General features: G+C 33.5%; 2 protein-coding genes across 4 annotated transcripts in view; both read left to right on the forward strand.

Moving 5' to 3' along the window:
* Positions 1-14,439, forward strand: part of LOC135842883 (uncharacterized) — a 31,159-nt gene that overhangs the window by 6,325 nt on the left and 10,395 nt on the right. The window contains exons 6-14 of one of the 3 annotated variants that reach the window (XM_065360559.1): positions 668-1,010; positions 1,156-4,008; positions 4,141-4,297; positions 4,434-4,633; positions 5,972-6,078; positions 6,340-8,994; positions 9,114-9,261; positions 9,363-9,535; positions 9,695-9,823. In XM_065360559.1, the coding sequence (XP_065216631.1) occupies positions 668-901 (234 nt within the window). In that variant the 3' untranslated portion in view covers positions 902-1,010; positions 1,156-4,008; positions 4,141-4,297; ... (4 more) ...; positions 9,363-9,535; positions 9,695-9,823. Of the gene's footprint in view, positions 1-667; positions 1,011-1,155; positions 4,009-4,140; positions 4,298-4,433; positions 4,634-5,971; positions 6,079-6,339; positions 8,995-9,113; positions 9,262-9,362; positions 9,536-9,694; positions 9,824-14,439 lie in introns of those variants that run through there. The other 2 variants (XM_065360558.1, XM_065360556.1) reach the window with 2 other exon arrangements.
* Positions 9,841-14,067, forward strand: LOC135842882 (uncharacterized). The gene has a single exon (XM_065360555.1). The coding sequence runs from the start codon at positions 10,865-10,867 to the stop codon at positions 12,746-12,748; it is 1,884 nt and encodes a 627-aa protein (XP_065216627.1). The 5' UTR covers positions 9,841-10,864; the 3' UTR covers positions 12,749-14,067.

The following is a 14,439-nucleotide window of genomic DNA, read 5'->3' on the forward strand; positions in this document are numbered from 1 at the left end:
CACATTACCTAACTGCATAATTTTTTTTCTAAAAAAATGTAAAAATCGGCAAATTTGCCGACTTTGTCGAAATTTTCCAAGTTTACCATTAAGCGACAAAGTCTTTAAATTTTGGAAATTTTTTGATTTTAGTAAAGAGACTTATTTGTCGACTTTTTTCTTTTTGAATTTTTAGAGCATTAGCCCTTACTTCGTTTGGGCCTTTCAGCTTTTTTTCAAGCCAGAATTTCTATAAAAAATTATTCGAATTCTGAAATTTTAAAGCTAAAACCTCGTCCTATAAAAAAACATGGTTCTTTCACATAATATCAAAATACAAATTTGTTTTTCTTTTACGAGTACTTTCGAATCTAAAACATACCTACCTAATTCTATCGTTTTCTAAATTTTGATTAAGTGTATGGTAGTTACTTATTTCATGTAACTACATACGAGTATTGGACATATGTATAACAGGGGGCAGGATTATGTTTTTTTGGTGCTGGTAGCACTACATGCGATCATTATTTTTCAAGATTTTAGATAAGTACCAGGTACCTACCTTTTATGCAAAAAATAAAATAAAATGTCATTCTATGTACATTTCAATTTCCTTCCGTGTCATAGGTATTCTAGATCACATTATGAACGCAATACATCCGATTATTTCTCTCTTTTTTTTTTACAGGCTATGTATAACATAATGAAGAATCTGTTAAGAGAGAAAGGCATCTGCGACGAATTTCTGTCAGAGGTTATATTCCATAGTAAAATTCATGAAACCGATAATCATAGGTTTTTCATAAAAAACCTCAAGAAGTTCATGAAAGGTGAACCAGATTCCTCAGAGGCAGCGGTCGGCGTTTTTATAGGTCTTTTCCTATTCGCATTTTTCTTGTACTTGGAATATAGGCGCAAATAGAAACTCCGATCGCGCTACAACTACTAACCCATCAAAACCGGGTTTGGCGCGTTGGTTCGGCGTTCATGTGTTCAGCGCATTCTCACAAACTGCTCTATAATGACTAACAGTAAGTAGTTTTATTGATTATTGAAGTTCTGACTGGCATATGGCAAAAAATATGTATTTTTGTTTTTTTTATTAATTAAGGTATTAGGTAATAAAATTATTTATCAGAAATGTTATTTCTTCATCTTCTTCTTCATGTTTGACAGTTTGAAAGACAATCCTGCATCTTTCCTTGTTATTGAAATTCATATTCTGATCAACAAATTTTCTGCTCAAGGTGTGAATCGAACCTAAACCCTGTGAGAATAACGGATGCTGAATTTCATTTTACCCTTATGGCGTTTTTTCGAAAACTGATTCAACCGAAATCCTACTAAACCGTGACCAATCGGCTGAGCAGGTCAAAAATAGGGTACAAACCAAATAATACGATTTTTGATTTTTTTTCACAGATAAATAATTACTGGAGAAAATTTTGGATTTTAACCGGTATACGAAGATTTGGGTAATACGTGTCTAAATCGATCAAAAAGGTCGCAAAAATGATGCATCCTAGTTTATAATTGCTGAATTTCATTTTTTTCCTATTCACCAGAGTTTTTTTTTTAAAAACTGGAGAAACTGAAAATCTGCTGGCGGCTCCAGATCGGCTTGAAACAGTCTCCAATCGACTCAGGAGATCGAAAATAGGTATAAACCAAATATCAGCTTTCTAGGTCAAATCCTAACATAATTATCTAACTACCCTATAGCTATGCGAACAGATACTCTACAAGGGTTTAAAATCATGTAAGTAATGTGTGGTATCATCAAGTAGGTACACTAGATTGTCAATATCATAAGTAATTCAGCTGTGGAATTCAAAGCATGGAAAGTCAAATTATGTACTCGTACATAGGTACTTACAACAATTTCTTTAAAATCTTTTTTTCTTATATTTTTCTTTTCTCCCTAATGTGCATAAATGAGGAAAAATTGAGTAGGTATACCTAATTTTTTACGCACATGATTTTTTTTTTGATGATTTGCTGAAATTTTAAAATGTTATTTGCATGAAATACCTACATATTGAACCTAAACGAATAGATAGGTAACTAATTTTTGAAAAAAATTATTGAGCTTAAATTTCTGGAAATGAATTTTACTTTGCTAGGTAATAAATTAGCATGAAAAAATAGAATAATTATTGTTTTAATGTGTAGATGCATGAATTTTTGATGATCTGTTGAGCAGATCAATTTTTTTCAACTTACCTATTTATGATACCTAACAAATTGAAAACGTTTAATTATATGTACGTAATAAGAGTTCTCGATATGTAGTGTACAATGAAAAAGGAATACAAGTGATATCAGTGAAAATACTGCTACCGCTTTCCAGACACTGAATGGAAAGCATTGAAATTCTTACCTAAGTATGGCAAAATATCGAAAGATAATCATTTCTCAAAGAGTTGGTGCCAAGTTTTTGGTAATCATTGCCAATTTCAGATCATTATTACGTATTTATGGCGATCCGCACAGGCAAAATTCCATTTCATCAATTAAAACAACTACTTACCTACTTTTCTACCGTGAAATTTGGATTTCATCAGCAGTAGTATAGGTATATCAATATCATTAATCAGTGATTGTAATTTGTAATCATTTTGCGGACGAATAAAATAATATGCTTATAAAACTCGTCAACAGTTTGAAAATCGAGACATAGGTACCAAAAACTAAATAGAATGATGGGATATTCCGCCCACTCTACTCTTGAAGGCCCGGAAACCATCAAAAATTGATTCGATTTTTCATAGTTTTGAGGGCACGAAACTTCGAAAATTGATTCAATTTTTCGTAGTTTGAGGGTCATGCAAGCTCCAAAAATTAATTTGCTTCTTATAGTATGGAGACCCTGTGTATTCTAGTAAATAATTTGAAATACTTATCATAATTTGGAGGCCACGTTAGCTTCTAAAGTCTACTTGAAATTTTGTAGCTTGGAGCTCATGTATGTAGGTAAATAATTGCGAACTCCAAAAAAAATGATTCGATTTTTCATTATAGTTTAGGGACTATGCAAGCTGTAAAAATCAATTTGAAATTTTGTAATGGGTAGATAATTATAAAGACCAATACAAACACCAATAATTGATTTGAGTTTTCATAGTTTAGAGGCCATGTACTTAAGCTACAAAAATCAGTTTGAAATCACGTAATTTGAAAGCTATGCAAACTTTAAAAATTCAACGTTTTTTGATGCATTTTTCAAGAAGTTTTTTTTCCTATTTTTTCAACATCAATCGCGGTATGAATTTTGAACCTAAAATAACATTACCTGTTTTTAAAACTGATATCACAAATGCTATTTAGTATAGGTATAGTTATCAATTTCCTTTCCTTTGGAGGATGACGCAATTACAAGTACCTATTACCGACTCGTACAATTATTGCCTTATTTTCTATCTAATATTCTAACGCTAGGAGCAACTTCAGAATGTAGGTATGAATGATCTCACTATTGTTTTATCCCGATGATTTTAGACTTTTCCCCGTGTCTTTCCCTTCTGCATAGACTGCATATCAATACCTTAAACCTTCGTGGTGAAAGAAAATAGAAAAAGGAAAGATGAGAACCTCCGATTTTGTGACGTCACATTCGCGCGTGTTTCATGAGTTATTCTGGACCCGAACAGATGATCAGTTAACATTAAAATCTTCCCTGTGAACGGTGTTTTCGTGCTCGCGTATACGCGTATTTCATGTGAAACTCGAGTGGTTTATATTTTTCCCCTTTAAATTACCTATATTTATATGCGTTAAGTATAATTTTTTTCTTAATCGATTGGTTGCAACATAAAGCATTCAAAATGAATGGTAATATAAGACACTGCTTTAAGCTGTGCTCCAGCTCGATTTTATCAAATTTGAAACAAAATACTCAGCCGGAAATGGCGAAACGACTGTACAACACTTTTTGGAGAACTATTAGCCCGAAACCAATGTTAGTTAACAATTTCAAATCTATTCTTGACCGCAGTTTCTCCTCGTCCTCGGCACAATTTTCTACTGAAAGTAAGTTATAGGTACATACCTACATAAATACCAAGACCATAATTATGATAAAATATTATGCATATTATTTTACATAAGCATTATATTCGTTACGTTGATAAATTAACTAACTGGTGACTAGTGACTTACTAGATATTTTCTCACCAATTGAAAAGAAATTATTGGAGCACACAGAACAAGAAATCGCCCAACCCCAAGGAGAGCAAAAAACAGACTCTAAAGTTTGCGGTTTCGAAAAAAAAGTAGATAAGAGTGATCTTATTTTTAGCAAATCTCTTCCCAATCAAAAGTGAGTATAACTTGTGCCTACTTATTATGTGCAATGCGGGTATCGAATTGCATCATTTATTTATACCCATCTACCTAGTACCTATCTAGGTATTTTTTGTTGAAATTTCACTCGAATTTGTTGGGTTTTTTTTCAGAATTTTGGTCACATTTAACACCAATCATTATGTAAAGGTTGAAGACCACAAGGAACCCATTAACAATGAGACTGACGGCGAACCTTTCAAATATAAAATAAACCCGAACTTCAGAGTTGAAATCCAAAGAAAGAATAATACTACCCTTGGTTTTGAATGCATTCTTACTCAAAATGGTACTAATGAAAATCACATTCAAGGTGAGGATGAAGGTCAAAAATATTGTACATAGGTAGTAAAACTGTAATAATAATATTGTAGCATACCATATGCATTATTCGTAAACATAACTTAATAGATAGCCTGCATGCAAAGGTCCGTTGTTTTTTTATTAGGTGTATTGAAGAATTTTTCACGAAAAACTCAATTGCAAGGGAACTCCCTCCCCAAATGTAACCCTTAGGGGTATCCAAGTCCAACTGTAAATCTAGCCTCGTAATCGTGTTCAGAGACTTCAATTCGTATGATGACGATACCCATATTGCCAATCTTATTTTGCCCCCAAATTATGAGGGGGTGCACATAGGCCCAAAATGAGGTTGTCAAAGAGTTTTTTCATCTTCTGCTACTTTTAGAGTCCTGCGTGAAAATTTCAGAACTACATAACCGGAAGTAGCGCTTTTTTTGACGATCTCATGACCCAAAGAAACACATTATTGAGGGTTTTTTGAATTTTTCAAGTTTCAACGATGACTTACATGGAAAAAAATTGAAAAAAATTCCAAATTTATAATACTTAGGTACCTACTCATTTAAACGTATTTTTAGGGAGAAAAAAAATTGTGTGCCAGAATCAGATTTGAAGATATAGCGAATTCAATATTTTTTTTGGTCAATATCTCTCCTCTGAGCGACCAAAAAATAAAGAAATTCACGCGGTGAGACTCGTGTCTCTTCTATGTATTTTAGGTAGAATCAAAATTTTTCATTCAAAACTCAGAAAAAGAAAAAAAGGTTTTTTTCGTTGTGGTCAAGAGAGGGGAGGATGGGGGAATTTTTTTTTGTCCGACTTCTTTTTCAAAGGTATCCAATAATGTCCAATCAAGTTTTTCATTCAAAACTCGTCGAACTAGGATTTTTTCTTCAAAAAAAAACAAGTTTTTTCGCCATGGCGGCCAATTGGGGGGGGGGGTGAATGGGGGAAATTTCTTTTATAGAGGTATCCAATAATGTTCAATCAAAGTTTCAAAAATCTGAGGATAGGGGTATTTCACCAATCTTACCCGGGAATATCCTCAACTGCTCAACAGAACCCAAAAGTGGTCTTGAATTTCGATGGCAGTGGCGTAACTTGAAAATTCACGATTTTTTTGAAAATGCTTCCTCTGTGAAGGCTCATCTCCCTTCCACAAATGCACTCTAAAGGTTTTCCTGAGTGACTTTCAACTCAAAATGAAGGTCTCCACTAAATTTAATCAAAATCCTGCGAATATTTTTTTATACTTAGTGATCCACCCTAAATCTATGTTTTAATGTATGTACTTACTTACTACATATCTAAATATGTACATTCATAAATATTATGGTGAATTGTACAGAATGCCCAGATACGAGTATGTTCATTATTCGAAATTACGCATTTAACAAAGGACAGCTGAACGAAAACAATTATCAGTGCTGTGGTGTTGGTAACGTAAGAGATGCGGTAAGTTTAATAATAATTGTTGTGTAATATTCAACAAGAATTATCATAGAAAGTTGATCAGCAGTAACGTTTACTCAAATATGTACCTACTGACCTATGTACTTCAAAAAGAATGAATTCTTCTACCTAGGTAAAATTTGAATTCTGAATTTTGATTTAAGGTACATTTCAATTCCCTTCCCTTGTGTATGTTATTCTTTGTAGATCACGTATGAACGTGATACATCCGATTATTTCGCTTTTTTTTTTTTTTTTTTGCAGGCTTTGTATAACATAATGAAGAATTTGTTGAAAGAAAAAGGCATCTGCGACGAATTTCTGTCTGAAGTTATATTCCATGGTAAAATTCATGAAACCGATAATCATAGTTACTTTATAAACAACCTGAAGAAGTTCGTGAGCGATGAAACAACGTGGGCTGTCTCACAGGAAGAATTTAATACTTATCCGAGGAGATTACTGAACTATGTTTTAATTTTCTGCATATTATGGAATTGTTACAGATTTTGGAGGCTATAATTTAGTAGAGAGTAGATAGTTTTCGGATCAAGTTTGTGTCAGGATGAATAGGTACATAAGAAAATAGGTAAACGTAAATAGGAAGTAGGATGAAGAATGAGAACGAGACTGGAGATTGGGGAACGACTTTTAGGATAAATTAAAATTTTGTGACTCAACACATAGGTACTCGTATGTTATTGAATACTTTGTTTTTCATCATCCGAAAATAAAAATACTTCTTATTTATATTTGTAATTAACGAATTGTTAATTAGAAAAGGAAAAATAAACCAAGGGGCGGGACATAGTCTCAAAAAGGTAATATGATTCAAAAATAACTCAAAAATTCAATAATTCTAAATTCTCATCTTCAACTTAAATCCGATGAACTTCTAAAAGGAAAATACAAAAATAGGTGAAAGCTCAAAAATCAAGCTAATTCAAAAATTTGGAGAAAGATCAGAGATCTCAAGATTCATAGGTAATACATAATCGAATCAAATCAATATTATACGTCATACTTTATCTAAATCAAATTTGCCTATATCATAATTTTAAATCTAAGGGGAAACTAGTCAATGTCGGTAAATAAGTATGTACCTCTACCTACAAACTATTATGATAGCTGACGCTTCACGGAAAGAGTCTTTCCTTACATACATATCTATTTATTCCACGATTCCATCAACATTTTCATCATAGGTAATACCAATTTCAGTGAAAATATCGCCAGCATTGAAATACCAGTACCAAAAATGAATTCAAAGTGGTCATTACTGTAACCTTTGAGCAAAGTGAAAAATGAATTGTATGGTGCTTTGGATGAAATTCGAGTGTAAGCATTTCTTGGACGAATAAACGCTTATGAAACTCACCAACAGTTCGAAAATGAAGATAATGATATGGTACCAAAATCTGAATAGGTAGATGATGAGATATTCCGCCCACTCGCCTCTCAAAGGCCGTGCAAACTTCATAAAATTGATTCGATTTTTCATGCAGTTTTAAGGGTACCTATGCAAGCTTCGAAAATTGAAATTGAATTCAATTTTTCTTAGTTTGAGGGTCATACAAGCTGTAAGAATTTATTCGTTTTTATTTTGGATGGCATGCGAGCTCCAAAAATTAATTTGAAATTTTATAATTTGGGGCCGATGCAAACTCCAAATATAGATTTAATTTTTCATATTATGGAGCCCATGCAAACTAAATTTATTCGAGTTTTCATGGTTTGGAAGCCATGCAATTGCGAGTTCCAAAAATGATTTGATTTTTCATGGTTTAGAGACCTTGCAAGCTGCAAAAATCAATTTGAGATCTCGTAATTTGAAGGTCATGAAAACTTAAAAAATTTAATGCTTTTAGATGCATTTTTCAAGTTTTCCCGCACTCTTTCAACATTGATTTTATCAACCTAAAACAACGTCGTCTGCTTTTAAAACTGAAATCACGAAACCTATTTTGTATACAGTTGTCAATTTCCTTTCCATTGGGGGATGTCGCAACAAGAAATAAAATCACGAGTACAAATTCTTGTCAAATCTTCATGAAGTAGGTCTAGGTACCTATACTTATATGTAGTTCAATTCAATATCAATTTTCACTGACTGGCACCGCCATTCCTGTTTATAATTACTTTAGCCAAAGTTGGTACAGTACTTTAACAATGGGATCAATAGATGGATCGTTGCACGCTGTAGGTAAGTACATTAGTACATAGTAGTACTTTAGACATTAGGTACTGGAGATAAAGAATAATGTTTTCTACCCCTCGACCTTCTCGATCTTTTTTTCAAATACAATAGTCTCTACTGTTTGGTCTTGAGGATTTTAGGCATTCTTTTCCCTATCTTTCCATCTGCAAACAATACCACTCCCCGCCACGCACGTCTCAACCCTCGAAACCGAATCACACCTAGAGCACCACGTGGTGTAACCAGATGAGAACCCCCGATTTTGTGACGTCGCACTCACACCTGTTTCACGAGTGATTTCTTTCGTTGGACCGTTAGACTGGACAGATCACAGTTTGTTAACATCTAAAAGTAGTCCACGTGCGCTTGGTGGTTTCGTTCTTGTATCATTTTATGGGTACTAGTTTGATTTAATTAAAATTGAGTGGTTTTTCTTTTTTCCTCTTAAATTACCTAACCATATTTAAATTATCATTTTTTTTCTTAATCAATTGGTTGCAACAACGCGTTCAAAATGAATAGTGGTATGAGATCCTGCTTTAGGCTGTGCTCCGACTCGATTTTATCAAAATTGAAACAAAATATCCAGCCTGAAATGGCGAAACAACGACTGTACAGCACTTTTTGGAGAACTATTAGCTCAAAACAAATGGTAGCCAGTAATTTCAAATCTACTCTTGACCACCGTTTCTCCTCGTCTGCGACACAATTTGCTACTAAAAGTAAGTAGTACCTACAGATATTACCAAGACTTGTGATAAAATATAATATTGTGCATTTTTTATAAACATGTACTTACGTTACAATTGATAAAACTAACTCGTCACTTGTGAATTACTAGATATTTCCTCACCAGTTGAAACGAAATTACTGGAGCATGTAGAAAAGAAAATGCCCAAAGAAAAGGAAAATGCAGACTCAGTTTGCGGTTTCGAAAAAAAAGTAGACAAGAGTGATCTTATTTTTAGCAAATCTCTTCCAAATGAAAAGTGAGTATAACCGGATGCCTACTTACTCGTATGTATTATGTGCAATGCGAGTGTCGAATTGCATCATTCATCCCACTTGAATTTGTCATTTTTTTCTTCAGAATTTTGGCCAGGTTTAACACCAATCATTATGTAAAGGTTGAAGATTACAAGGAACCCATTGGCAATGAGACTGGCGCTGATAGTGAATCTTTTGAATATAAAATAAACCCGAATTTCAGAGTTGAAATCACAAGAGGCAGTACTACACTAGGTTTTGATTGCATCATTCAAGGTGAGGACGAAGGTCAAGAATATTGTAGTAAAATTGTAATCATATTGATACATATTGTATAGTTACCTATTCGTAAAAATAGCTAGCCTGTATGCAAAGGTACCTATGTTGCTTTTTTACTGGTAAACGAAGCGTGATTGCTGAAAATTATTCCAACAGATGATCACTCCGATGATGGTTGCATAAGTTCTGGAAAATATGATACGAGTTCTGATGATGATGGTTGTAATCAGAAGAAGATGGCAAAAATTTCCAAAGATAATGAAAAGTTACAGCCAAACGTTCTCCGTAAGCTTGCATTTACATAGTTACTTATCTACCTACTATTGTAGAAATATCATTCATTCGCTTGGGTTTGGGGTTGGGATGGAATGTGAATGGAATAATTTTCCGATAGGCATTGATTTTTTACGTATACAGATAGTCCATGTAATGGTTCTAAAACGAACAGCCCTTATGCATCCGACCACATTGCCGCGCTACAGTCGCTGCATCCGACAGAACACTCTTCGGATGCAGCATACTTCATATCTAGTGCGAAAGATGGCGCTTTTGAGAAAGTGTATTTGTGTGAGTGTGCGAATGTGTAAAATTATTCTCTGTAGTGGTGACTACGGAGTTGCGTTTAAGTGTAGCGAGATGACAAGAAATATGTGAATGAATAGAACAGACCATTGAATACAATGCATGACGCGGGTAGGTGATGAGGGTGTAAATGCTAAAGAAAAAGAACATTGATCTCCAGAGGTGGAAAAAATATATGTACAAAAGGCAGACGAACTGTTTCATATCATTGTTTAACCAGAAAATAAGTACCCCGATTTGTAATAGGTACCGTTGGTTTTTTACGTAAAAAATCAATTCTGGTAGGTAGAGGTACATATGTGAAAGATTTCGAATGGAGATAATATAACTCAATTAGAATATGCCTATTTCATTGCATCAAACCAAGATGCATATCAAATAAGTACTTGATAACACTTATGTTAACAATCAAGTCCTACAAGAGAGGTACATTCCGACTCAGGAACTGATGAAAAATTTTTGGACCGGACACAGCTAGGTCTAAAGAACATGCAAAAATACCCGCATCGAAAATTGCATGTACAGAAGTGATGTATTTTTCAATTTTTGGTGAATTTATGAAAATCAAAGGGCTGAAAATGAAAAAATGACGAAAGTTCACCAAATTAACCTAGAAAGCTGAAAATGACTTTAGGTATACCTTACTTATGACTCATAGAACCGACTGGAAGCAAGTTCGAGCCACTTTGAGCAGTTCTGGAGCCTTTAGCAAATTTTTGAAATTCAAAATTTTTCTTGGTTCTGATGGTGAGAGGTATTTATGAAAGTTGGAAAATTCCAATTGGATATTTTCTTTCAGGAAAATGCGTGAATAAAGACATGTTGAGGAATATTGTTACCGCAGCTATTAAAAAATTATTTGCAGCTGGTCTCATAGTAAAAGGTGTCGTATGTGACCAAGGCACAAATAATCAAGGGGCCTTCAAGTTATTAGGCGTTACTGTAAGAAAACCATATTTTAGTGTGGATGATAAGAAGATTTATGCTCTTTATGACGTTCCTCACCTCATTAAGAACCTAAGAAACAATCTTCTTAATGGAAGTTATGTAAATGATAAGGGATTTATCCGTTGGTCCGATATTAGGCAGGCTTATAATATCAATAAGCGTAATGGTAAATCAAATGCACTTACAAAATTAAGTGATAGTCATGTGGCACCAGGACCATTTCAAAAAATGAGTGTAAAAAGAGCAGTGCAAACATTGAGTCACAGTGTTTCATCTGTAATTAAGGTTTGTCACGAATCAGGTGAGCTGAAAAGCTCATCTGCAAAAAATACGGCAGAATTTGTAAGATTTGTTAATAATCTTTTTGATTCTTTAAACAGTCGGCACCCTTTGGATAAAAATCCCTATCGTCGACCATTGAGAAAAACAGGAAAAGCTAAGCGCACATTGAGATCTGGTGTCATTTATTTTAAAAAATTAAAAAAAATTTTGCATTCTGATGAAAAAAAAACTCCGTATCAACCACCTTGTTTCACAGGCCTGATTCAGACCATAAGAGCAGTTTTATTACTGCTCAAAGATGAGGTCACACACCAAAATATTAAATATTTGTGCACCAATAAATTAAATCAAGATGCATTAGAAAATCTTTTTTCCATTTTTCGTCAGAATGGTGGTTATAATCGTAATCCCACAGCTCGCACACTTCGAACTTCTTTTCGAAGTGAATATACGTGGTTTATGTACAACGACTTCAAAACAAATGGAAACTGCGAGTCTGACGGTGAGAAGTTTATAGATTTTGATTGGGTGAAGAAAGTTTCAGAAAGTGTGAGTGGCGAGGTGGTGGAAGGAGTGGAAAATGTGGTTATAAATAATAATGATGCAGCTGCTGCAAATGATGGTGAAGGAGGAAAGGTAGGCAGTATGGAAAATGTGGTTGTGAATGACAATAATGAAAATGTAATCGCAGATGCAGGGGGAGAGGTGAGCAGCATAGAAAATGTGGTTCTGAATGACGATAACGAAAATGTAATGGAGAGTGAAGGTGGTGGGGTGGAAGAAACAGGCGATTTTGAAACAGAGAACATGGATGTGGATGTTACGAGTGCAATTGAGTTGGTGGAAAGGATAGAGAATCTTGAAGCAGGGGAGAGGGGTGTCAATGTTTCTAGTGTTCCAGTTGAAAACATAACGTTAGAAAAATGTTCAATGAGTTACTTTGCAGGAGCTGTAATTAGATCAGTTGTTAATAAAGTGGATTGTAAAACATGTTTGAGCAATCTGGTTGCTAGTTTTCCAGAAGAGACACCTTATAACCAACTCATTTTTGAAAAAACGTTTGATAATATCACATGCACTAAAAACGAAGATGGTACTTTTGTTGGACTATTATATCCAGCAGAAATATACACCTACGTTTTTAATCACGTGATAGATATTTTTCAACAAAAATTCGTTTCATTATCCCATAAAAAAAAATTGAGAGAGAAAATTTTGACCATTATCAAAAAAGATGAAACGATTATGTCATGGCTGGGGTCTGATGATTGTACAAAGCATCGTTTGGCAATCTTGGACCTCGCACTACGCATAAAAATTTTTGATGCCACTAAAAAACAAAATGCCATTGATAAGGCTAATAAAATAAATAAATTGAAAATTTTGAACAATTTGTGAAAATTTGAACAAAAAAGATGAAAATTTTTTGAGATTTTGAGCAGTTTTATCAGGTCATTTTTTATAGGTACCAATATTTTAAAGTCAGTAATTGCGATTTCTTCATTTTTTCCCTTACTTTTTGCCTTTAAAAAAATCAAAATTGAGAAAATGTGTATTAATAGGTACATATTTTTTTGTAATTTTATTTTAATTTCAAAAAATGGGAAAATAGAGGGAAATTATATTTATATCGTCATGGATGTGTGGCCGATCAAAATGGATTAAAAATGCACAAGAAATTCAAAATATTTAGACTATAATTTTTTTGGCAATTTTTGGAGAATTTGGATCGTAAATTTTTGTCATGCCTTTTTCATTGATTTTATGGTTCAATTTACTTGTGCATAAATATGTACTTGATATTTTGGTTTGTGATCTCATCTTTCAGCAGTAAAAAAGCAATGCCCTTTATTGGATATTTTCAGAAAGGATACCTTCCATGTGAGCTATGAAAACAAAATTAAATTTTGCAAGAAGTCCAAATATTTCAACAAAAACGTTTTTGAATATTTTTGACAAATTTGCAGCTCAAAATTAGGTAGATGATGGTTCAGTTTTATTGGGCCAATAGGCTTTTCTTGTTCTCCTCAAATCTTTGAAGCTTCAAATTTCATTGAACCCGTAGGTTTTCATTGTCTCTCTGATATGACTTCTTTTTTTTTTAATTTACCTACTTTTCGATTATATGTATCTATGTACTTCACATTGTATAGTGTTTTAGCTTATTTTGTACTTTTTTTGATTTTTTTATTTAAAAATGCAATTTTTGTTGAAACTGTTGACGTTTTTTTTTTTTTGGTATCGTGTATATTCTGATGTTTTTGTTTATTCATTTTTAGTTTTATCTTAGTACCTCTCTAGGTACATAGTACATGTTCATACATTATGTATCATTCATGTGAATATATAACTACGTTTTTGTACAGTCAAATATGGATTGATTTTTAATGAAGTTTTGGTGTATAGAAAAACAAGAGAAGTATGTCTAATTGTCTATGTACATCATCTCGAGTGAGAAAATGACAGAAGATTTTTTGGACCAGACGAAGGTAGCTCTGCAGAACATGCAAAAATATCATCACCAAAAATTACAGGAGCTGAAGTGCATTTTTCAATTTTTGGTGAATTTTTGAAAATCGTTGGACTGAAAATGAAAAAATTACAACATAATAATTTTTCCAAATTAACCTAGAAAACTGAATTTAGTTTATAGGAGGTACCTTACTTACGACTTCAAAACGACTGGAAGTGGGTTCGAGGCATTTGAGCAGTTCAGAAATCCAAGCAGATTTTTGAAATTCAAAATTTCTATAGATTTTAACAGTATGAAGAAGGAAAGCTGAAATTCACACTGTACCCTAATTGTTAACTGTTGAGACGACTAGCGGTGCTTTCAAACCGCTTTGGCTCCAGCGGCATTTTGGAAATTCGAATTTTCCAAATTTTCAGTCAGCATACCTACGTATAAAATTTGCTGGACAAAAATATGGCTTTTAACTGGGTTACTGATCCCACCAATGTTGGTAATTGTGGTGTGTCGATAGTCAAGTGGATACTTGACAAGTACCAAATGCGAGTGTAAGTAGTTCAAAAATTTATTTGGTATTATTGAATACTGGATTTCCCACTCAAAAATTAGGCAAAAGGTA

This window comes from Planococcus citri, chromosome 4, assembly GCF_950023065.1.
Source record: "Planococcus citri chromosome 4, ihPlaCitr1.1, whole genome shotgun sequence".
In the NCBI taxonomy this organism is placed as follows: domain Eukaryota; kingdom Metazoa; phylum Arthropoda; class Insecta; order Hemiptera; family Pseudococcidae; genus Planococcus; species Planococcus citri.